We start from the raw sequence: 26,289 nt of genomic DNA, 5'->3' as shown, positions 1-26,289 counted from the left end.
GAAATGAAATGATACACAAAAACAAGTCAAATCAAAATAAAATAAAAAAGCAGAAAAAGTAGAAAAAAATTGAGCGAGGATAATCACAAAAAATAAAAATCGCATTTGTAGCCAGAAGCTGCTTTTTTCATTTAAATAAAATATAAAGTATATGCAGGCACCTTCATCCAGACGTACTCACTCGTTTAGTTGCACACCCGAATACGTACACTCGTATAACAGATCGAAATATAAGGCATAGAGCGAGCGGACCGAACAAAGTAATGGGCTACGGACTACACGTACAGCACAAAATAGGTTTTGTGCCTATTTGGTAGCTCGAACGCGAATTTTTTCCTGAATAATTTTAATTTTAAAGTGTGGAAAAGTTTTTCATATTAAAGCGCGAAATATTTAAAATTTTTTCCAACAAATACGTGGATGGACTTTACGGGTTACTTGATCGGTTTTAGATCGATTTCAGCTTTATCACTGGCTCAATGAAAGACGCTTTAAGAACGTCAAATAAATATATTTTCAAGAATTCTCAGATTTAAAAACAAGTAAAAAATAATCAATAATAATATATATTCTGCATATATTTTTATTCTCGACATCATTTTATTGAATGTGTTAATGATCAAAAAATAATTTCGATTAATTATCCACGACAGAACAACTTAGAAACTGCAATTTTTCACACAATGTTTGAATATTTTAGGCTAAATCTCATATATGTCATAACTAATGATGTTGGTTTGTCCACATTGACCAATGATTTCAAATACTTCTTTCTCTACAGCTCAGACTATTAAGGAGAACACGGTATAGCTACATTTCAAAGGCAATAAAGTACTCGAACACATTTACTATCCGCAGAGTTTTTACCTATAATTGGAAAAATTGATCTTTTTATGGCTGTGTTCTCTGAGTGCCATTAACAGAGTGACATTCCGAATTTCTTTATTTTTATTTCACTATAGGTAAAAAATAAGCCGTATGCCTTCACAGTTTCTTCAAAATGAAAAATACTTTAAATCCGCCAAAGAATATATTGGAAAGATTGTGGTTTCGGTGAGTATATAACCTACATTTACTATCGAAATTGTTTTTTCTTTTTTTTTTTAAATGAATTAATATTTCACAAATACTGGTCAGAAGACTTATCATATGTCCAGCGCAGAATCCATAAAAAGCTAAACGAAAAGAACCTAATTTATGCAATGTGTGACAGTTATCATACAGTGATAACAATTGTTATGACATCTGGTTCAAGACAATAATACATATATCGAAACGAAAATGAATTAAAGAGGAACGTGTTCGAGAATTGGTTATGCAGAGACGTATGTATGTGTTTTATCAAAACAATGATCTGTTGCTCAACGCATATTCTATGAAGTTATTTAGAAGAAAATATGGAGAACCATGAGTACCGAACATCAAAACGAGCCGTGTTGATTGTTGCCTTCAGGAGAAGAAAGGACCAATACTCCAGTATCAAAGTACAAATGGAACCATGTTGGTAACAACAAACAGAACTATTAAATAAATATTGAAGATAATGTATACATTAGTGTTATATTCGCCTATATATTTATCAATATCTGTAGTCTTTTTGAGTTTTGTTTCTTCTTTTATGAATTTCAATTAATGGATCTTCCCATTATTCACACTGAATTTAGTGGATTTTAAGTAATTTAGTTTTATGAACTTTCTTGAAATTGCTACATTATTTCCCTGAAGTACTTCACATTTAACTTACCGTAAATTATTTATATTAACTTCTCCTCATTATTGCTTATATAGAGCTTCATTATTTTATATGTTTTTAAATTCAAAAAAAATTATTATTTTTTTTTTTGTTACTGTACAATTTATTGTTGCCTTACATGGTCTAGTTACAATTAATAAGTTCAACTTCACATACTTGCAATGCAGCTGCAGGAGTCAGGATAGAGGATACAGCAAACTTTCGTCACTACAGCATTTCTCTATATCTTTGCAAACCCATGAGACCAACCATTGGGTCAGTTAACCGTTAAAATGTTTTTGTAAATACTGGTCGTAGATTCAAAAAGAAATGTAGCTGTAGTTAGTTATTGCTTCCAGCAGTTGCTCTAACATATATATATCCTTTCGATAATAGGTAGGAAATATCTTGGACTTTGCTCATATCTTCATCGTGGTAGAAAAAAATTCCGTCTTATAGGATCTGTTTAACTGAAAAGTTCTTTAATTACTATAATAGACAGATTTCACATAGGCGCTTAGTGCAATGGACTTTGATATAATTACTTACACAATATTAAATAATGCCTTCTTATATCCTTCAAGTAAATCATTCAGTTCAGCAATATGTATTTATTCTCCAGATTTTCCAAGCAAGCAAATATTTTAGATAATCTTCTTATTTGTAAATATGTATATATATTTTTATCTCAGATACCTCCCACTAGTAGCGATAAATATGTAATCAAAAAACTTTATTATATCTGCGTTATCTCTGACGGCGGTCTTGTTTGGAGTCAGCAGTGTGGTTTTTGGGGCCAGTTAATCTAAATTTCTTAAAGTAAATACGATTGCTTCGGACTTGATGTAATATAAATAAGTGCAATAAACTATAGAACCTTAGTAAATCCCATATACAGTTTGATCATCGTTGTAATAGGCCTGTTTAGGGGTTTGATTTGTTTCTTTTCATAGGTGTACCGATTACATCTGCATAATTCACGTTAAAATTTAGATCATAACTTATATGTAATGAAAGCAAAAAGGCTGCAGTGAAGGCTGTATGCAATGCCTGCTAAGCTCCTGATTTCATATTTTCTAGTACTAAAACGTATACTGTGACAATGGAACGCTATTACATTTTTTTGGGCTTTTGTGATTCTAGATATTTTATTTTCTCAATATAAAACAAATGCCGTTTCTCTGTTGCTACATGGACATGGCTCTCAGACTTATGTTAAGCTTCTATAGAAGGTTTTTTCAATTAAAATTAGAGCATTGGACATATTCTTACTTACCTTTTACATTTTACCTGTTTTTGTTGCAATCCAGAACTGATTAAATTCCTTATTCCTTGTTGTTTGGTTCTTGCGCGTCCTATTTACAGTGGTCAATAATAAATTTTTCCTCATTTTTGTAGTACTCTTCCTTCCAATTAACACGCAATTCAAAAAATCGGACAATAAGTGATGTATTTGATTCAAGCATATTTACTTTTTCTTATTAGAAGAGCTCAAAAAGTCATATTAGTCCTCATTATATTACTCAAATTGTCCAATATGCTGGGATTTTTTTATGGGTCATTAGGACATCATTGTTGCTCAATCCATTAAAAATTTTTAAGAAGGTATTAATTCCTCTCAATAATAAGTTTTTTGCTAAAAACTTTTAAACTTTTCACAATGTTGTTTTCTCTTGTACACACCTGTGTATTATTATGAAGTCCACATCAATTTATTATTGTACTCCTAAGGACATTTGGACTCATTCATAATCACATAAACATAGTACATACCTTTTCACATACAGATGAAGAAGTAAGTAGTAAGGATTGAACACTCCCAGCTACACTGTGGTGTTGGAACCATTCAAATGATATTAATTAGCACTTAAATATGAAAATATATTTATATTATATGTAAATATAGCTTTTTGATCGTTTTCATTAGACTTACATATTTGTAGGTCCCATAACCTGTCTACTTACTAAACTGGCAACAATATTTGCTATTTCATTTTGAGTTAAATAATTTTTGGTCTCGTAAACATTAATCCTATCAAAGCGGTGATCGTTTAGAAAAAGGGCAAGATCTAATTCCCTACAGCTAGCGCTCGACAGTCGTTGGACTATGGACGGCGTGAGATAATAGAAGCAAACCTCCCTCAACTGAGGTTCTGCTGCCGAAGACGCTATAGCTACGATCGAGGAATAAAGCATACCAATTGGGAAGCTCAAGATCGCCGCTCCCAAATTGGAGCTGAAAAGAATTTCGTCGCGCTCAGCATCGGTGTAGCCATGTAAGAGTTCAATTGTGTTAGCCATTCTGCCTGTGTTTTCTATTGCACTTACTTTTTCTTGTACTTCTGAATTTGCCAAATATAAACCGTATAAGCCAAACCAAATTTTTAGAATTTAGACATTTGAAAGAGTTGAAAAATAATTATTTTAATGAAAATATTGCATTGCCAAATTTCTGCCAAAACGAATTTTTGAAACTAGAAAATTTTGTTATTTTGTTGAACGAAAATAATTTTTAAATGAAAATCAAACGACGTTTATATATTATGACAAAAAAAAATTTCAATCTAGTGAGCAGCGAACAATGAAAATTTAATTTTCAAACTTTAATTTCAGGTTCCATTGTCAATATCTTATTATTTTTAATTAATTTACTTAAAAAGTAACCTGAAGTTCCATATTCACCTGCAACACCACACAACCTATACTTTTCACATTTGATTCAATAGTCTTTGGTTCTGCTAATTTTGTTTGTCTGATCTCGAAGAAAGTGCATTCGGCATTAATCACAACATTATTTAATGTCATCATCCTAGATCAGAACCATCGAGGGTTTCTATAAATGCTGATATTTTATTGCTAAAAACAACATAAGTAGATCAACCGGCTTATTAATTACCTAAATGAAAAAATATTATATGTACATATATATTATTTAAAAGTCCCCCGTCCATTTCATATCCAGTTGTGCAAAAGTAATTGAACTATTTGTTTGATTTACCTACTTATATGCTTCAATATAGAATAGTCCAACGACCATTGTTCGACCGTGAAAAAAACACTAGCGACAATATTAAAAGTTTTACATGAGATGTCGAAAAGTGTACACTATAATTTTAGAGTTTATTTGGACTTTATCTAGGATACTGTTTGTGTAGTAATACAAAACAGCAGACTATGTTTAATACTTTGCAGTTTATTTTCGTTGTCTGGTAAAAAGTGATTTTTACAACCGGTTGGGAAAGACAATGAAAACAAACACACAAAATTTTACCATCCCCGATTGCAATATACGAATCTAAGTTGTGGGCTTAATGTGCTGAACCAATTAACCAACTCAACCTATTGAAAAATAATGTATTAAGACAAATTTGAAGCTCAGTATTAGGGATCGAAAAATATTAGTGCAATCGATAGCACAAAAATATCGGAAACGTATATTAGGTCTGTTAGGTCAAGTAATAAAGTCAAGTGATGTGATTCCGCGAAAAAATATTATAAATGAGTATGATTGGACAAAAAAAGGTATGGCTGCGGAAAAGGAGGATTGTTGACATAAGAACTGACTTGAAAATTACAGTTGTGGAAAAATATTGGCTACTCAGTCTGTTGTCCCTCAAATTGTGTCCGGTAAAATTGGAATGCGCATCAGAAATTTTCCAAATGTCCACATAAAATTGTTTATTATCTTCTGTCATCTATAGCTGGTCTTTTAAACTTAGCTTTTAACATATATATTATTAAGTGATAGTAAAGTTTTTTTATCTAGCGCTTATTGCACAAAATTTGAAGATATTTTTATGTTTACTGCTATAAGTTTACTTGCTTAATATATTTACTTTAGTATACCTTAAGTCCCACGTCAATGGCGCTTTACGCAGACGACACATGCTTGATCTACTCGGATCGGGATGCCATAAATGTAAGCAACACGTTACAGGGAAATATAGACCTTATGGTGGAATACTTCCAAAAATGGAAGATTAAAATTAATAATGACAAAACCAAGGCTATATTTATAACTCGAAAAAGAAGACAGCATCCTCCAAGAGTGAGCGTTTGCGACACGGAGATACGGTGGGAGGATAACATAAAATATCTGGGGGTCACTTTTGACAAACGGTTCAATTGGCTTAAAAATTTGAAATACAAACGGAATAGCTGCTCTAAGATTCTACATTTATTAAAGCCGCTATTTAATAATTATCACTTCAACTTTAAAAACAGAAAGTTACTTTATACGCAAGTAATTAGACCTGCACTTCTGTACGGATGTGTTACATATAGCAAAGCCTCAAATACCACCTTAAAGCAATTACAGATAGCTCAAAACCTGGCCTTAAGAAAACTGTTTAAGATTCCATGGTACATTAGATCTACGGACATACATAGAGATCTTAGGATTGACTCAGTAAAAAAATATATCAGAGACAGAGCTTTAAAATTATTCACTAAAGTTGATACGCTACTTAACCCCGCCATAACAATCCTCAAGTCCACTTCTGGACTCTCAGGAAGATATGCTGATTTAAGGTCTGTCATCAACTAAAAGACAAATAAATTATATGATTTTTTAGCCTAGTTAAAGCCTAGTGTGGGGTAGTGATAAACCCCCCAGCCATTATAGAGTAAAAGTGCGTAATAGCACTAACTCAAGAAGAAGAAGAAGAAGAGAGAAATATTAGCATTGAAGTTAATGTCAAATCATATAACAATCAAAAAAAAATTCCATTTTCAAAAATTATGATCTTTCATTCACTCATTCTTTAATGGTCTAAATTCTAAAAGCTTCGCTCAGTTTAGGTTTTTATAATTTCGATTCCAAAATTAATATCCAGCAAAGCAAAACCTGAAAAAAAAAGAAAAAGGCATCACAATGCCCAATTATAGAGTAGAATTGAGCGACTACACTGCAGCCGGACGTAGAGATATTGTTAACTATTCAAACCTTGGACACGCTGTTGCTAATATTCCAATCACTATTCCTTATTCAACAATGGTAGCTGTGGTTTCATCGGCCCCGGAACCAGATTTGAAGGAAATGTGTTTCTACCAAATTAATTTGGATGAATCTATACGTTTAGCTGGTGTTTCTTGTCGAGATTTGGATATACGCATTTTCTTGAGCGATCGTCGTTTCCAAGACATTCTCGTCTATGAGACTGAAAAATATTTGAGCCCGGCGCAAATTGCCAACATTGTACCCACCCTTGCCACCACAGAAGAGATGAATGCGGCACTTAAGTAAGTTTGTTGTCAATCGAAATTAATTTTGAAATTATATTTCAGATTCACTAGAGTTCAGTATATAGTATTAAGTTTTAATATATAGAATTTAAATAATAATTTTCTTTATTATGAAAACTCTGGAATTGTATTCTATAATTATTATTGTCATTTTCAGTTGGAAGCAGACGGCTTAAAAGGACTTATTTCATAGAATCCAGTTAGCTGGTGAACTTAGCAACTGTTGCTTTATAAGGTACTTTCTTGTATATATAATACATTTAACATGCATTTAAGTAATTCAGAAGCTTATTAAGTATCTTCATTATCCCAGAGGATTTCTTATTATTACAATGTAAAAGATGACATTTCACTGAATTCTATTATAAAAGTTTTATTAAGCTGTAATTACATTGTACTGTATAGTCGTTCACATTGCCATGTGAACTCACTTCATTAATTAGTGAGAATTGTAAGTGAGATATGACTTAGACACATTACAGTGCTTACTCACTATAATCGTAAGAAACTGATTTCAATATTTCTAATTTGAATGAACGAATAATTTATTAGTAATTAATTGACTGTACTGTCAACATTTTTGCTCTTAGCAATGCAATTCTCTTCTCTTAAACAACAGTAGACAGATATTTAATACTGACATAATATAATTACAATAATTGATCAGATTCACTTTCTCAGAGCTGTAAGCAAAGAATTGTACCGTAAACTGCCTAAAAGAAATACTTATACTTTATGTCACCATTTACGATCTATATAAATTCTTATTTTGATTTTGATTGAATTCAGATCAGTTCAGTATGTTTTGACAAATATTTTGATATTTTGATTTCTTTGATTTCTATTTTGTAGCTAATAGGGGACATACGCATGCTGTGTTTCTGTAAAAAGTGTTAACCGTAAGCCAAACTAAAATTTTCGGGAGGAGAAGATACACACATGAATATTTTTTTCTAACTAGAAGCCATTATGACTCAAGCAAGTGAACCTGCTTTCAAAATGTTCAGTAATTTGACAAATTTAATTAATGATTTTATTGTATTCAGACCGAAACTCTGTGCGTTGCAACCAGTTCCACCAGGCCTTGGATATATGTATAAAAAACTCAAATCTATTTGTGAAAAATATTTAATAAAACAGAACTGTCATCACGACTTTTATTTTACTGGTAACTATTTAAACAACTAATTGCTTATTTAATTATTAATTAATTTAATTTATTAATTTAATTAAAATATTTATACACTCGTATTTATTTCGCAGAGCTGTGGGATTAGTGTCGGTAAACTGATCAAATGCATTTTTTTCTTATTGTCGAAAAACTTATTAGGGTTTCAGATAGTTTAGTTAACCTTTTTGCCATAAAAGTTTCCAACATCTTCGACTACTGCTATTAATTGAACTAATATAAATAGGAAATACTGAAGATTTGATCAAAGTTTTGTGTCATGAATGTCCAATTCAATTATTTCAGCATAAATGATGGACCGTTGTTCCTCATAAATCCGCTCAAGCTTCCATCATTTCAATTAGATATGCGTTCCACAACAACAACAACCAATCAATTACCAATCAATTGTTTCATTGCTCCGAATTAGATAAAATTTCTCAGTTCCTTACACTGTGTGAAGTATGGCTGACGATATCGTACCGAGGTTTTGCTATAAAATTTAGTTATGGGTTCCACATTTCGATGCTACACGAAGTGAAGTGTGACAAGTTCAACGTGAAGACCGGGGGTCTGGTCTATACCAACCCTGCATAAGTTTCTGTAATTTCCAAATGAAATCATAAAATAAGTGAATTAATAATTATTGCTATTGTTTGGGTAATAATTATTGCAACAGTGAGAATATCATGATTTGAAAAATATTCATAATTAAGTTTTTGAGAAATACATTTTCGATGTTAAAAAATGTTACTTGGAAAACTATGTACAAACCTCTACGGGTGTTAGCTTATGAATTTGTCCGTTTGTTTGCCTTTTGGTATGTTGGACTATTGGTTTGTTGGTCTGTTGGTCTCTTGGGTAATAGGCTTGTTTGTGCATGTATGCTTGTCTAAACATGTAGATTCCTATCCGCAGGACAATGTTTTTATTTAAACTGTACCAATTGAAGCGATACATTAATTAATCGCATGTGCCAAAGCTTGTGCCAAAGCTTGTGCCAGATTGACCCAATTCGTGTGAAAATGCATACACCACACCCGATTAATGTGTGTGCATTGTGTAATTTAATATTTCAGTGGGGCTGCAGTGTGCAATGTGCAATGCGCAATATGTAGTGTGCAGTAGGCAGTGGGTAGTGCTGTTGTTATGCTAGCTTTAGCATCGACAGAACAACAGCACTGTTAGCCGTGCGCTTTGACAAAATGTAATTGGGCGCTTACATGCTTATGTTATGTTTGCGGTTCAAATAATAATGTTAAATCGATAAAAATGTTTAAAACTCGAAATACTCGAACGAGTATTTTTCGTTCTTTGGCGGGTTATTTAATTTATTTACAGTGTTGTGTAATGTAGGCGGAAAGTGTAATTTGATATGAGCACAAAATGTGTGCACGAGTGTGAGTTTCTGTTTAACTTGTTTTGCAATGTAATTTGGTAACATTTTTTCGTTTTGTATTTAAACAAACATTCCCAAAAATAGTTGAATATTAAGTAGCATTTAAAAAACACAAAAAGATGTTTGCGATATAAACTAATAGTTGTTCTCTTTAAATTTTTTCAATTTTGGTTTATGTACAAATCCACATCAAGTACTTTTATACGAATGTTCAAATGTTATTTGAACATTATATTGATCTTGAACAAGACGATCCTTCAGTGTGACTTCAAATCTGCCAAAACTGCCATTAACCAGATATTCCTAGTTCTTGAGAAGAACCATAAGAATTTACACTTTTCACACTATCACTGCACTGTTTTTGGGGCTGTATCAGATATTGATAGTCTAGAAAAATTTATATAGATATGTAAAACAACGTTAAACAACATCATGTATTCATTGTATCCGTTGGAGTAGGGGAGAAACTCTCCGAGTTTATCGGCGTCAAACAAGGTTTCAAAGAGGGTGATATCTTCGGCGTGGCCTCTTCAGTATAATATTTCGAACAGCGGAATTGAATCACACTGTTACAGTTTTTTATAAAAGCGAATAAGTTAAGAAATTCAACCAAGAATCACTCGTAATTATAGAGGTTATTTCAATTTAAGTAAGCAATTAAGAAATAAAGTCCGAAGAACTTTAGTAAAGTCAATAAAATTACCTTTATAATACAATATGAAAGCAACATATATATCGTTAATTTTAAGTAAAATCATTAATCATTGTGTTGAAGTTCAAATGCATTTTTAATACCTTGAATGCAGCATTCAACAGCTGCTAATGAATGCCTGCGGAGCTTGTGAAATCATAACACTCACCTTAATTTACGCTTACATCTATCTAAAAACTAGGTGCCATGCGTATGAAAGAGTGCCGTATAAGCAACTTAAAAGGATATATAATATTTACGTTTGTACGGCTGTCAGACTATTAAGGATAAATTAAGCATTTTACGTGCATTAAAATAAATTAAAAGCTTCTAATCCGAGCGGAGTTAAATATACCCGTATTCAAACTGATTAAAAATATATTTATATTGCATACATATTTAAGTGCATAAATACATAGTGCATATATAGTAGTATCCATGTAGCTCCCAAGCTCTCAAGTTCTCATATGGTACTCGTGTTCGGTAGCTAGCAGATAGACATATGCAAATGCTTAGGCAGTGGCTCACAAGCGAGCAATTTTATCCGTGTTAGACACAAAATAAATGCGCTGAGTTCCTTTTGTTGGAAAATGAAAATTTCTTGCATTGCCGTACTTATTCGTTTATAATTTAAACTGAGTTCCCTGTAGTTGCAATGTTGCAATGCTGCGATGTTGCGATGTTGCGATGTTGCTGCTGCCAACTGCAGGACCGGAAGAAACATGCTGCATTGCTGTAGTGTTTCATAATTGCTAAAGAACGTCCTCGGAGACAGTGCAGTGTAGACAATTGTAATTAAAAAGGAAGAAAGTCCTCGTTGCCAGTTCGTTAGTTTTTGTTTTGTACTCGTTTTTTCTCCAGTTCGGTGTTAAAATGCAATTTTAAATAATTTATATTGTCAGCATGTATTTCGGAAACGAAAGTAATTTGAATGCGAATGCATAGCGAAAATAGAAAGGTTATAAATGTGTGTCCTTGCTTTTTGTTATAAAAAATTAAGCTTACATTGTTAAACATAAACTGCTTATATTTTTATACTTTGCACTCCCTTTACGAGTGCAAAACTATGAAGGAGCGATATATATAGGAGTGATTTTGAGGTGCTTATAAAAATTTTACATTAAATAGAGATGGTGAGGGAAACGTTTGTAGTGTGAGTGCTGCAGTATTAACTATTTGATAACCATGAACTCTTTAAGTTAATCGCAACTAAATGACGAACGAAACGATAAAGCCACGAACTAGGAGGAAATAGGCAGTTATCCTTGGGGGTACCCGAAGCGACATTTCTTTTATAATGAAATAAGTGCCCAAGCGAGAATGTACCCCCTAAGGTGATGGTACGGGTGTATGTATGTTCAAGCAGTCTTGTGCAGCAACAATAAAAAAACAATTTCAAAGTGAGGATCTTTTTGTTGTCATATTATTTTGTAACACAACAGTAAAAGGAGCTGTTGTGTCAGCTTTATTTGACCACCACAAACAACACAAATAATTATTAATATTATTTACCAAACATTAGAAATTAGTTTGAAATTAAATTTATTTTTTTTCCTAGTTAACTTACGTTTTACAAACGTACACTCATAGCCATATAGACATACAAACTTAGCAACAATAATGCCGTTGTGAAGCACTTCTATTGCCTAAAATGAAAGTGCAATTTTCTCTACTTCTTGTACTGCGGCGATGCTGTAGTCATGAAGGAAGATTTGAAGGGCTGAAGTTGCCCAGAAAATGTATCATGCGAGGACATACATACATACATACATATATATCTTCGTTATTAATACATTATGATTATTTAATAAGATGAAAAAATCCTGAGAAATTTTTTGCCTCGCAGGCTGCTAATTGCTACTTTGTGAGCAATTGAGGAGACTATATTTCGAAAGGTAGACTCATTTTAATATGGTATATAAAGATCTATATGAATTTTTTCATTCTGCTGGTATACACGTGTACATGTGTGCTCTGTAGCACTAAACGTTAAAAGCGAAATTCAATTCGCATATATGCATTAATTTACTTAATTACTTTCGCATGGTTTTCTAAAGCAAGTCTATCTCTATCTAGGATTCAAATAAACATGTTTTGCCATTTAATGCTGCGAACTAATAGGTTCATAACGATATATGATAAATGAAAAAAAGTTTCGAAATAGACATCTAAAAAAATCTATTTAATTATGGCAAATAGCTTCAAATCATAGCAAATTCCATCGGCTGAACGAAATGAAAAAGCGAGCGGCAGGGGCAGGGGTCCCAATCTACACAAAACATTATAAATATTGATTGGTTGCGGTTGTGAACAATTTAGATCAAGGATATCGATATGACACTTGATGTTTACCGCCATTTTGTCAGTTTTAGCATTTATGCCAATTTTATGGTGTTCAACACAAAAATATTTATAACGAACAAAAATAAAGCATGTAAATATATAATAAAGCATAATAAACCATAATATAGCAAAAAAAAAAAAAAAATCAAAAAACAAAAAAGGACAGAAAGGAGAGCTGTGCACAGAAAGTAGAAAGGTATCCGCTTAAAAACAACAAGGACATCATCATTACCCTGTCGAAGCACGATGAAGTACAAAATTAAATTATTTTGCAGCATGTTTAAGAGCATCCCGTGTATTCTGTGTATTCTGTGTATCCTGTGTATCCCGTGTATCCCGTGTGCCCCGTGTCCCGTGTCCCGTGTGTCTCACGGTGTGTGCGGCGCGCAGCCAAATAGCAAAATTTGAATTTTAATAGGGAAACGTGAATTTTTAAATTGTGTCTCGTGCATTCGCTAACGGTTCCGACTGGCGGAGGGGTGTTTGGGTGTTTGGGTGTTAAAATGTGGCAACGAAAATGTGAATAAATGAGTGAGCTCATTCGTAGCAACAACGTTGCCACACTTTACTTATGATTGCGTTATTAATGGCATAATTAAGCAATAAAATTGCCAAGGATATCAGGCATTTGCAGGCGATAAGGTTTTGATATAATGATTTTGTACGGAAATTGATAATTTAATTTGCTACATAATTACTTAAAAATGTTATTAATAAAATTTTAATTTTGCACATATATTTATATAGGCAACAAATTTTTAATAGAAACTACAGAATATGCCGAAATGTCATTAATTAAAATAAAAATGTTTAAAACTGAAAAACAAAAACTTTTCAAAAAATTATTTAATTTTAACACACAAGAGAGAGGTGCTGTCGTTTCTTCCTATTTCACAGTTTTAATAAATCGTTATGAGTTAATCATAATTTATGAGATAAAAAATGAATATATTTAATGCTATTATTATACTTCAGATGCATTACGATCTCTACAATAGTACTGTTATACTCTATACCTCTCGCGATGTTACCAATCTGCTCTAAGCGTATTCTTGTGAGCAGGTAAACGATGGGACCTCAAATTTCTAAGAACTACCTCTAACATGTAAACTTTATCAAATGCTAAGATTATATAGAAAATTTGAAAATTATTGGCCATTATAATCAAAAATCGATGCAATAACTTCGCTGTCAAATTAAGGAATTAATTATTGACCAAAAGATTTTCTTAAATATTTTGTTCATGATATTATTTGAACCAATATATATATATCGTAGTTTTAATCTAAAATGGAAAATAAAATTAAAACAATTTAACTTATGTTAAATATGTCCAAATACTAAAATCTTATACAGGAGTGCTTTACGTTAAATTCAATAAATTTATAATATAAATTTTTATATTTTATTTTTAACTCAAATAATTAGTTTTTTAGTCAAGATTATAAAATAGAAAATTGTAGTGTTTAAGGCTCCCATGCCCTATCTAGAAGGATGTGGGACACTTCTACAATGTTGTTTTTACATGTACCGCTTAAAAATGATAAATTGAAATATATGTGATGTTTTATTAATTATAACTATATTACATTAGGCAATAATATATTCACAATGTAATTCTTAACAATTCATTAACAAAATAACACATTAAATAAATTAAATTAATAATTTATATATATATAAGTTTAATATTATATCAATATGGAAAAAACACATATTCACACCTTCTTTTTATTAAATCAAACCAACTTTTTCTAAAAAAAAAAAAAAAGACTGTACTCAGAACCATACATGTTTATGCAGTGATCAAACAAAATCAAAAACACTTGCAACGTATGAATGTGCGGCCAACATTTCCGCACACCTAACGAAAGAAATTTGTGCAGGCTACTGCTAAAAAGGGTGAAATGAAATGTAATAGAAATGCACTGAGATGTGTGCTGCAAATTTTACCGCACAACTAAGTGCTTCGGCAAATCAACATGTTGGATTCGTTTGCATGCAGTTGCTATGCGAATAGAACAAAGTAATTACTCTCATATATTTCTCACTATATAAATCTCTATTTCTCACATTTTATCTACTACTTGATTGATGCTTCGCAATAAGATGACTAATCAGTCTACTTCCATAGTGGAAGATATTGACACTTGAGTTTGTAGATTTGTTAACAGATTTGTTCTATAATTTCAACGCCAGTTTAGAAAAAAGTAACTTAAAAACAGCAGCGTGATAATTAAGTTAATTATGAAAAGAACAAGCAGATACTTAAGCAAATTTATAGAATTCATGCAGCTGCTGTCGTTAGCATATTTCTACAAAGAAATCACCAGCGGGTAAAGGTAAAATGTGGAAACCAAAATCACATTAAATATACACGAGTATATCCTTTTAAATTCGAACGCGATCACATTAATCTTTATTTGCAAAAACCTTAGTTTTATCATTGATGTGTGTCTTGCGAATTAATTTTACTTCGAGACACGTAAAGTCATTTAATTCATGTCTGAATCCTTATCCTTTCTGTTGTGTTGTTGGCATTGTTGGCGTTGTTGGCTTGTTAACTAAACTGTGCGCTGTGTATTTGCTAACGGAGGCACGTTGTATCCGTATCCGAAATATATTAAAGCTGAGCCTGTCTATCGCTACACTGAGATACATTAAAATGTTCTGAAATATTCCTTGGCCGCACACAAATTTTGTGCAAACAATTTACTTTTGGACCTAACTCTGGTGTGTACTTTGTACTTTCTGCTTTGTGCTTTGTGCTTACGCACCCACTGTCGCCTACGTGTTTCAGATTTCTTGCTTTTTTGTAGCTTTGATGGAGAGGAAAAAACCAAAGAGGAAAAAATTAAGCCCCAGCTTAGCCTTATTATCCACACTCACCGATTTATACCGCTTACCGACTTACCTGATAAACATATAAACAAGCATAAATTGATTGACAGCCCAATAGATCGTCCGTTCTGTGGTCCTGTCATGAGATTGTCTGTTTTGTACGTTCTACTACTGCACTACTGTCATCTGAGAAATTTTTGGTGAAGTGCTGGTAAATATACAAAACCAAAAATAAATTTTAGGCGAAAAGCGAAATGAAATAAAATTAAGTAAATGAACCAGAGAATCTCAACGAACGAACGCAAACAGGACGACAGGACGGCAGTACGACAGGCAGCAACGTGAGCTTCACCAATGAAACGAAACTTCACCAGCAATGGCGACAGCAACGACGACGGCAAATTTTCACTAAATGGAATCGGAAACGGAAACGGCAATTTCAATATCGATGAGTTCGGTCAAGCACTTGGCATCCTACTAATTTTATTTCACCATGCAAACATATGTATCGACACAGATATATACGTATATAATATTTTTTTATATTGGACTTCTTTTTTCTCCTCATTCTTCTGTTTCCTTTATTTTAGCATTTGCTTGTACTCATTTTACGGCATTTTTCTTCACTGTAGCTATGTATCTGTATGCAGGCTTTAAGGGGGCACAGAATCTCTGATTAATTAGGGCATTAATTTTGCTAAATTACTTCAATACATCAGGGGAATCAAAGTCATTTGTCAAAATTAACTTGGGACCAATGTAAATGAATTCAGTTTTGCTCTATTCGACACAGTTCGGCTCGGCTCGGCTCGGTTCTATTCTGTTTGGTTCAGTTCAGTTCAGTTCAGTACAGTTCAGTTTGGTTGGTCTGGCTTGGCTTGGCTTGGCTTGGCTTGGTTCTGTTTGGTGAAGTTCAATTTGCTTTGGTTTGGCATAATGAAGTATATTGCCGTGTATTTGTATTTGTTGGCGTTAAAATTAATGTGAAAAGTATGCAAAAGTTTTTAGCACAACGAGAATACAATAAATTTTTGATATACATTTGCCTGCTTCGCTATAAGGACATTAGGCAGGCGTCATTGTGACGTACGAGTACGTATTTATCGGTTTAGAAAATTGTAGGGCTACGTGATTACGAGAAAAACTCATCCGACTCATTGCGCAAAAATTTCCAATAAAAGCCTTAATAGATAAATTTACCTTATGCTATTTTACCAGGTAAAATTAATAGAGGACCGCACTTGGATTTAATGTTCTGCAAAGTAAGTCATTACGGAATTTTATGAACACTTAAGCAAGTCCAATTTGCAATACATTATATGTATTATTTACATTATAGGTTGGTTTATACTAAATAAATATTTAATATTCAGATTTTATGTATTTATTTATTCATTATTGAAAGTCAAAAAGTTAGTTTTACAAAACTTAATTTTATTAAAAATAAGTATTTGTAATTTACAAAATATTAAATTTAAATTCTTAAATTATATTGTATATATCATATATGTTATAACAGTAGTATAATATGTATATTATATATGATATTAAAATCAATGAGACAAGTCCGATTTCTCTGAAATACCCATTCAACAACGGATTTTAGTAAACATAGGTTTTTTCCCTTCACTTAATGGGAATGGAATATAGTTTTTGAGATATAGAACTGAAAATCAAAATCATCAACAAAAATAAAATGAAAGTTACATATCTGTGGGTTCTAGATGATGTGTGCCGTTTTCGTAAATAAAATTAATTTGCAAGTTTAAAGTTAAAAAATAAATTATATCGGCCATAATATAGTGATAAAATTGCTCAATATATTTACGTTCTCGTAAATTCGTTCTCAAACCGGCATGTCCGAGAAGCGGCATGTTTGGAACAGTATCGTATTACTACGTGGGCATTACGCTTAAGACCACCAATGAGGAAGCTTTAATGTTGCAATAAATGATCTACTTTGTACACTTTTTTGCTGTTGTAATCTTGACAGATACCTTGCAAACATAAAGAGAGCAATCTTTATAGTGATACCTTCTTAATATATTTCGTCCAGGAAAGGGCCTAATCATGGCCTAAGCAAAGATTATCATCTTTGGACTAAACGATCAGTTTATGAAGGTCTTTTTGACATGTCATGAATCAAGGCACACAAAACATTGAGCAGAGAAAAGCGACAGATAGTAGTCGTTAAAGCACTATTGAAGAACGATGGTGCTGCCCAGCACCATTATAAGATGAGATGTAGCTATTAAAAGACTTAGTAACTTAGTAACTTAGTAACACAAGTAATAAGTACCGAATTCTAAATTTGTGCTTGTGACATAGTTCAAATTTCAATCAATGAAAAGTAACTTGGTATGGAAATATGATGCTAACAAAATGAGTGTATCAGTCCCCTCGCATTGGCACATCGAATTTGGATAATATTTTAGATATTCTGATCTTTCTTGTGTACTGCATAAACGTGTTTGGTACAAAAATCTGTTAAATTCAGAGCGATTCTTTGAAAGAACAAAAGCTACCTTTTGGAGAAATTTGAGATATATATAAACAAAAGATAGCATTGATGAACTTGAGTTACTGATCAGTTCCTAGACCAAAAACGCTGAACTGAAAGATATACAACCGGTTCTTTTTAGAACTGCATATTCAGTTTTTTGAGATATCTTCTACTTCGACGTGGGTAACGAATATATAATTCTAGGTTTAATCAAGATTTAATTCTTAAGTCCATGTGATACTCGTAGATTTTCTTATCTGGCAACATTAGTAAAATCATTGTTAAGTGCCAAAATTTCAAAGTAACAGGACAGGACACTATAGACAGGACTGTGGTCGTAGTAGCAAACTCGTGATAATGTTGATAAGGCATTGGCCCGTAAGCACCCAATTCTAGTAGGTTATGCACAAAAACAGTAAAAAGAAATAAATGATTGCTGCCTAGCGAGATTAGACATTTTAGTACGAAAATATATGAATTAGTTCCAAATATAGACCACACAAAAATAATATTCTTTGTGAGCTCTGAAGGTTGATTTTACAACATTGGGTCTTATTCCTGAGAAAGTGAGGTGATCTGTTTGCAACTCTGACTGTAAATGCTATAGCAGTATGTAAATCCTCAGCAACGCCTACTAGAGGTAAAAAGCAGGCGGACAGATTTTAAGACAATCATGATTGTGGTGATTTTTAAATTCGATAAAAGTTTGTAGATCCTTGGTATTATTACAAATACTAAGGATCGGACATACAGAATCGAAGAAGAGTCAAGGAAGTTCTTATTATTATATATATTTTATTAAAAGTAAATATCAGCAATCGTATTCTCTAAGTCAATAGTATATAAAAAAAAACAACATTCGAATACGGTGTATAAATAAATATGAGCGTCAGAAAATACTTTAATACGCTTACTTGAATAATCTTGAATTCAGAAGTGAAAAATAATATATTTCCTCAATAATTCAACATTTGCTGTAAAATGATTTCCAATAAATAAAAGATGACAAAGGACTAAACTAATGGCAAAAATATACAAAACTCTTTAGAATCTAGAGGAGTCTCACATAAATAAATGCAGTTCAAAATGTTTGCATTTTATTGCCGTGATAATATCAACAACAGTTGCAGTGGCACAACTGCAGTTGTGAAAAGTTTTGAAAACCAAACCACAAAGAAATTATATGTGCTTAGATCCCACGATACTATTCCGAAGTTCTAAAGTCTGTTCGGAAGAATTCATGTGTAAAAGTTTTTCAGTTCGCAATCTGACAACACCTTGCGAGGTTGCCGATAGAAGTTTTACGCGCGAAAAACTTTCCAATACGAATTCATATTGCTTACGTGCTGTTTTGCTCCTATTATTGACGCCATCGTTGTTGTTGTTGTTTGTTGCAGTGCCTGTGCCTGTGACTGTGACTGTGACTGTTGTCGCTGGTGGTGTTGTCAACGAATAACTTTAACAAAATAATACAATTTGTGGACGTGTTCTAGTACTACGAGTACTCGTATTGCCGTTGTTATTGCAAGTAGCAACTTACCTACTTGCAATGACATCCTCCATTTTCTTTGATGTCTTGTGTATCAAACGTATATTTTCTTTCTTTCTATAATTTTGTCATGCACAAAATAAATAAATGGAAGAGTGCATATATAATGCCACGCATGAGTTCATGCATGTGAGCATCCTGGCAGCTCCAGGCAGGTGGCTGTTCGCTGCATTTGCTATTCAGGATTCAGGATTCAGCAGCATGCAGCATGAAGCATGAAGCATGCAGCAATTGCAACTCCAATAACAGCAATAAAAACTCTTAAAAGTTTTGTTCGCACTTAAAATCCATTCCTGTCAAGGTGATCTAAGGGAAACGTGCCAAAGTATCATCATGTAGTTCCACTTCAAACTACAAATGTTTTACTTATTCGCAGCGATGCCAGTAATACATCTATCGTAACTTTTATTTATAAAAATAAACTAAAATTGAGATATATTCGATCTGAATTGGAGATAAAATGTTATCTCGATACATTGTAACTTTATTAACTTAGAGTCTATACTCGTACCTTAAATGCATGCACACATACTGGTGTACTTGTAAGTACAAGACACTTACAGACTGTTATACTTGTATTTGCTCTTTTATTGAAATAAAATAAATTTATTTTTATTAAAAATATATTATTATCAAAATAAATATACAGAGAGTTTCAATTTAAAATAATTGAGCTTAAGACTTTTGCATTCCAAATAGAAGTTTAATTGTACGAGTATATACACTCACTATATAACAAGGTATGGGCTTAGCCATTAAGGAGCCATGCGACAATGTCACCTACTATGATAAAAAACAGGTCTTGAGGTATTGTTCTCCCCTCCTTCTTAAAGTATCTGAAAAGACAGATATTTACGACTTTAGATTTGCGGAACTTAAGTATTTGACATATTAACACCTCCCATACCTGCGTTTGTGAGACATTATTGTTGCAAGTGTGTGTTGTTTGATAATCGTATTGCATAGATATAAAACTCATGCAGAGTTCCATAGTTACCATTCGTGCTATTATGAAATATATTTAAATTTCGAAATATCTAGATTTAAAAGAGTACCAAAAAGTGACCAAAGACGTGGTGTTTAGTTTCGAGTTGGTTATATAATTATATTATTTTGTATAATTCAAAAATATGAAATCATCTTAATAAGCAGCAGAAGCCATACACATATAAGATCATATGTATTCCTTAAATCCTCTATCAATAAAGATGTTTATAGCACCTCTATTCATTTTTATTTATTACATGAATGTAAAGATTACATCCATATGAACTTCCAGCAGACTTTCTAGCAGACATCACACAAACATTTCACTCATCTATCATCATCTAGAAATCTATTATTTCTAGACGAAACACAATTGAGCTAGTGTACACCAATAAACAATAAAAATAAGAGCTCATTTATTTATCTATATAAATTAACCCTATTGCGAATAGGTTTAAAATCCTATTAAGGATAAACTTCAATTGTGCCATCATTACAGACTACGACTAATGCTCTATACTGTACCATCTTCACTCACTCGAGATTGAGTTTGTTTCATCAATTTCCAAAAGCTAGAACATCAAACACTGTGCAACTAAGTCAGTATTATTGAAATAAAAAGACCCAGGAGAAAATAATTATCATGCACTATTAAATAATTGCACAAGGCATGATTATCATAACTACCCTGATTAACTAACTGCTCACACGTATATCCTACACCGTTTCTTATTGTCATTATGTTTTTGCTCTACTTCGGAAGAAAACTTAGCATTTATTTGTAACCAGTAGTTGCTTCCAATTACTATTTACAAATCGACTTACAACTAAGAAATCCATCAACATATCAAACTAATCGCGAATCGGTTGAGATCACTATATGTTATCCTATAAACCCTTAATTTTACTCACACTTTTTTTAAATAAAGTTTTGTTGAAGTTGTGGGTACAATAACAATTGTTATATCGCCACAACTCACACTTACAAAAGTATTTATCTGGACTAAGAAGCGAATACGCGTTCAAAATTCTTTCGGAAGCCACATCTAGACTGCTTAGCTCATTCATGTTCATTAGTCCCAGTTCATTATAGAGTGGCCGTTTTGTCTGACAATTCTGTGCGGGTCGTTGGCCATTGTGTATATGTTCTACAATAAACAGTTCCAGCGGTTCTTATGACTGATAGTTCAGATGAAAGCCCAATGCCGCATGCTCTATGCAAAAATTGCCCCAGTGGGACTGAGTTGAGGGAATTGATAAAAAGATGTTGCCCGACCGCAGAAATTACATTTACATCAAACTGATGGCAAAAATCTTTAGAAGGTAATTCCCGACACAGACTCATCAGATATATTATTTATATTATTTAATTAATTTTATATTCCATGTTTAATTGAAGTTTTGTTTATTCAACTTAAACGGAATTAAACAGAATTACAGTAACTTTAATATAAGCTTTCAAGAAGCGGAACAAATAACACTTTCAGATGTATTTCGTTTTTGAATTGTTTGTAAATGTCAGCAATATGTTCAGATATATATTATATATTTATCAGAGTTGCACTCAACTTAAAAAAAATAAAACTATTTTATTGCAACGAAATGCTATAAAAACCTTCAATGATACATTTAATGAATGAACCTGGACACTGGGTTGTTTTCTATCTGCCAATTCAGTTTGAGGCCATATGGGATCCGTTGTTTGTTTTGTGTCCGACAGAAGAAAAGGAAGAAACAATCTTATGCGTTTGTTGGTCTTATTAACAATTCTTAGCCATTGATCTTCAGATCAAAGTCTCTGTTATTAAAAATACGTTGTTTCCAGTAATTAGTTCGATACTCTATGCTCTTTCGGCTTCTGCTTGGCCCGAAATGTCACCTGTTCATTTTAAACAAATTCACGCATTCACAAAAAAGCTCTTCGGGATTTCATTATCTAAAAGTATTGATCTAATAGGAAACACGATCCTAATTTCTTTATCTAAAAGCTTTCCCGATTGTTTAAGTTGTTTTGGTTCCAATAAGCATCTCGATAAGTGACTCATTGAAATCAGCTGTTCCGATAACTTAGTTATAGTTGGAATGTAAACAAAAATCATGTCAAAATTAATTGAAAGTAAAAATACAATGATTAGCGTTCAAATTTTATTATTAAAATAAATGAATTAAAATTAAATTATTAAAATTAAATAATCTCTTGAAATTATTGCATATAATTAATTATATAAGGCGGAATACGAGTAAAGGGAACCTTATTTAATTTGAGTTGGGTTGTATTTGGAGGGATTATTGTCTTTGGCTTATTAGCATCAATGTTTTTAGAACATTCACCTAAAACAAAAATATATTATTTATTTTCATTTATGAATTAAACTTATAAAGTTAGCAGCTAGCTACACTAAATTTTAAATTTTAATATTATTTCACGACATTGGATACTGCACCCGAAAACATATCTTAGCCCACAATTTGTTAAGTATACCATGTTTTTTATATAACATCAAAGTATTTACATACCTTCCACTGAAATTACATTATCCTCTTGACCTGTAGCTAGGCATTCCTTCTTGTCAACATAGTGCTCAGGTGTTATTGGTCTTCGGATGCATGTAACATTGGGGTAATCTTTAGGTTGACTGCTCTTTTCCTCGTCCACCCGTATGGCGACCCGTATGTTTTCCTCATTAACTTCTACCGTCTCTGACGTATTGACAGATTCTCCAGCAGTCATTTGTTCTTCATCACCACCAGCATAGGTATTAATAGCTGCAACATTATCATCAGGTTGAGTATCGTCTGCAATGTCATCACCCCTTATAGGGTCGGGGTGTACGTCCTTTAATGCCGCCTCAACTTCCTCAATCCCCTTCCGAAAAGCGGGATCTTTTAATGCCCTTGCCGTTGAGAATTTTTTTTTCGCCTTTTCTGTGTATTGAAAAAGATTTTGACGCTTAATATGTCCTTCATCGCCAGTTCCATAGAAGATAACAATGTAAACGCCGTTCTTATGAGAAGTGATCTTCGCCGGCCATGTAGGGTAACCTCTAACTTTTGCGAATACCAAATCCCCAATAGCAAAGACTACTTTTGGTTTACCCATTTTCGTTTACCAAATCAGAAATTTTGCTCTTCAAAATGATGTATGTGATGGTTTTCTTAATCACGTCAAATTGTTTCAACTCCTATTGCTTTGACAATATATTTAGAACTGAGTTGTATTTTTTCATTATATTATTGGAATATGACATATTTCACAGAACGTTCAGAATTACATCCATGGCTAAATAGATTATTTAGCCTATCATTTCAATGTATTGTGAGTTTACTTAATATGTCTGTACCCGTACTTTCCAAGTAAAGGAGAAGTACCATACCATTAATAATGAGCATGAAATCGTGTTTCCTTACTAAGAAGAGCAATTTATGCAAAAAGCATGGTATCGAGTTGTAATAAAAAAAGTGAAGAAATAATTACTTCTAACTCGTTGAAATCACCTGTTCCGATAACTTAGTTATAGTTGGAATGTAAACAAAAATCATGTCAAAATTAATTGAAAGTAATAATTCAATGATTAGCGTTTAAATTTTTATATTAAAATAAAATAAAATATTCACTTATATCTTTGATTTTGTGGAATTATTTAAAAAGCCCAGCAAAGTTCAATCAGCTGTAAAGTTAGTTGAACTTAACCAGCCTCTTCTCCTCTGTCTTTCATGAAGCTGTTTTTGGCTTCCGAAGAAATGGTGATCTGTGTGAGTTATAACAAAAATATAAGAAAGAAAGCTTCACGCAGATTACTTTTCTTCACATCGCCCAAGCTTATATGAAACATATACATCAACTTTATTTTATTACTGACTCATGCATTTATTGAGGCAATCCAATAAAGAAATACATTGCAGTTATTAGTATTAACTTTATTTATGAAACTCTAAATGTATACATAATATATTTAACTGAATATTAAACTGCAAGCATCAATGTCTGAATCATCATGGGTATTATCTTTTAAATCTTCCAGTTAATTAAACTACTCCAAATTTTGGAATGAATGCAGTTGGATGGTCTCCCGATTCATACCTCTTTGTTTTTATAGTTAATAACCTTTCATACGCAGAATTAGTTAAAGAAAAGCGATGGATCTTTGTCAAGTTCTGCGTGACCTTCATAAATTCTTTAACATGCTTATTAAATTCACACCAAAATTCTCCTACGCCATTGTAATTAAACAATCTCTTGAAATTATTGTATATAATTGTGGCATCGTGACGGATTAGTTTAGCAGTCCACTTGAAATATGCTTCTCCCTCGCTGGGCAAGTTCCACTGCTCTAGGTTTCCTACATATCTACACAAGCGGCGGATGATGCCAACATAATGTGGGTGGCGTAGCAACATCAATTGACTTAACTGTAACTTCTTTAAACCTTTCAGTTGTATTAGGCATTTACCAGCGCGTACACGATCCAATTTCACGTATTCACACAACTTCTTGCAATGCGTACTAAATTTACGCTCGATATTATCGTCTCTTTCTATCTCCGTAATTTGTGTAATAATGTCTGCAGTCATTTCAGAAGAAAGTTCCCAGATTGGGACATTTAAGACAAGTCTGTGTGCTACTAATCGTGGTTTGATTTCACCATTTTCCAATTGATCTTTTAATTTATTTGCTTCGACAAGAGCGGCAGCTTCCCATTGGAGACGTTCAGTAACAGATGCAAAGGATTCTGGTTTTTTGTAATCAAGTTTAATTGCAATGCAGTTAGCAGGTGGGATGAAAGCCAACAGTTTATTGTCGTATACCCATGGCTTTGGATTTGGAGCGATTATGCCTTCGATTTCAAGTGCCTCAATATCTTAAATAAAAGCATATTATTTATTTTCTTTTACGAATTATAATTTTAAAGTTAGCAGCTAGCAACTCATTCGAACTAAATTGAAATATTCACTATACGACATTGGATACTACACCCAAAAGACATTCCTTATACCGCAATTTATTAAGTTAACTATGATTCTCTATATTAAAGCAAAATATTTACATACCTTTTAATGGAAGTACGTCCTTCACTTGACTCTCATCCACATATTCCAAATTTCCAAGATATTCCTGGGAATTTATTTTGCATCCACTGCGTCTAACAATTTTGCAGGCTTCAGGTTGAATTTTTTCTTTGACCACTTCGCCTATTTGTTTTTCTTCACATACTTGTTCTTGTTCCTCTGGCGGATTAATGGATTCGGTGTTTTTGGCGCCTTGGTGTTTTGTATATCAATCCCTTTTTTAAAAGTGGAACGCTTCAAATGCTTTTGCGTCGAGAATCTTTTTTTGTTTTTATGTTGGCGATTTCGTTTGTGCCGTAAAAATATACCCCGTACTTTTCATTTTTATAATACGTAATTTTCGCTGGCCATGCAGGATAGCCTCTAACTTTAGCAAAAACGAGGTCCCCAATTTTAAACTGCTTTTTCGGCCTAACCATTTTCGCTATTAACTAAATATTTAGTCTTAATTGAAAAGCTGTCGTAAAAACGCCGGTAATGCTTCGTGTTAACGGCAACAGCTTATCTACAACTACAATTTCATAAATAAAATATCTATCAATCAACACTGCAGAGCTGTATTTTTTAATTTGGTCGTTCAAGTTTATTACATCCCGCACTACGTTCGAAGTCAAATAGTTTATAGCAATACATTCACGCTGTCAAATTTAGACGCTTGCTCTTTTATATTCATTAATATACGTTCACATTATAATGAGCCTATTTATGCAGCTAACAGAGCTTTTATAAACGTCATAAAATATATAATTTATGTATTAAATCATT

At 32.6% G+C, this 26,289-nt stretch overlaps 3 protein-coding genes and 1 long non-coding RNA gene across 7 annotated transcripts; 1 reads left to right on the top strand and 3 right to left on the bottom strand.

Moving 5' to 3' along the window:
• Positions 1–1,833: 1,833 nt before the first annotated feature.
• LOC119690141 lies at positions 1,834–4,227 on the bottom strand. 4 transcript variants are annotated; one of them, XR_005253562.1, is made up of 5 exons: positions 3,666–4,227; positions 3,009–3,598; positions 2,610–2,955; positions 2,282–2,545; positions 1,834–2,202 (listed from the first exon to the last, which is right to left on the bottom strand). It is a non-coding gene; the product is annotated as an uncharacterized LOC119690141 (long non-coding RNA). The 4 variants fall into 4 exon arrangements; XR_005253561.1 differs by having other exon boundaries at positions 2,282–2,955; positions 3,009–3,415; positions 3,506–3,598; XR_005253563.1 differs by having other exon boundaries at positions 1,834–2,212; positions 2,282–2,955.
• Positions 4,228–6,472: 2,245 nt separating this feature from the next.
• LOC119690193 lies at positions 6,473–8,136 on the top strand. The gene is made up of 3 exons (XM_038105201.1): positions 6,473–6,973; positions 7,134–7,211; positions 7,829–8,136. The coding sequence occupies exons 1-2, from the start codon at positions 6,606–6,608 to the stop codon at positions 7,150–7,152; spliced, it is 387 nt and encodes a 128-aa protein (XP_037961129.1). The 5' UTR covers positions 6,473–6,605; the 3' UTR covers positions 7,153–7,211; positions 7,829–8,136.
• A 14,519-nt stretch (positions 8,137–22,655) lies between these two features.
• Positions 22,656–23,839, bottom strand: LOC119689937 (hepatoma-derived growth factor-related protein 2-like). Its single transcript, XM_038104887.1, has 2 exons — positions 22,975–23,839; positions 22,656–22,788 (listed from the first exon to the last, which is right to left on the bottom strand). Exons 1-2 carry the CDS (start codon positions 23,555–23,557, stop codon positions 22,661–22,663), a joined length of 711 nt encoding a protein of 236 aa, XP_037960815.1. The 5' UTR covers positions 23,558–23,839; the 3' UTR covers positions 22,656–22,660.
• Positions 23,840–24,435: 596 nt separating this feature from the next.
• Positions 24,436–25,732, bottom strand: LOC119688215 (the record flags this gene model as incomplete). Its single annotated transcript, XM_038102898.1, has 2 exons — positions 24,436–25,316; positions 25,507–25,732. Coding segments are annotated over 2 exons (1,059 nt in total), but the record flags the coding sequence as incomplete, so codon positions are not given.
• Positions 25,733–26,289: the final 557 nt, after the last annotated feature.

The sequence above is a fragment of the Teleopsis dalmanni genome, chromosome X, assembly GCF_002237135.1.
Source record: "Teleopsis dalmanni isolate 2A chromosome X, ASM223713v2, whole genome shotgun sequence".
In the NCBI taxonomy this organism is placed as follows: domain Eukaryota; kingdom Metazoa; phylum Arthropoda; class Insecta; order Diptera; family Diopsidae; genus Teleopsis; species Teleopsis dalmanni.
Note: the sequence above shows the minus strand (reverse complement) of the source record. Positions and strands in the feature narration are given on the sequence as shown.

Bases quoted from the DNA above. Each gene is read 5' to 3' on its own strand.
- LOC119690193 (XM_038105201.1), top strand. From the start codon at position 6,606: ATGCCCAATTATAGAGTAGAATTGAGCGACTACACTGCAGCCGGACGT.
- LOC119689937 (XM_038104887.1), bottom strand. From the start codon at position 23,557: ATGGGTAAACCAAAAGTAGTCTTTGCTATTGGGGATTTGGTATTCGCA. The intron at 22,789-22,974 runs GTATGTAAATAC...TTTTTGTTTTAG, and splicing joins TAATGTAATTTCAGTGGAAG to GTGAATGTTCTAAAAACATT.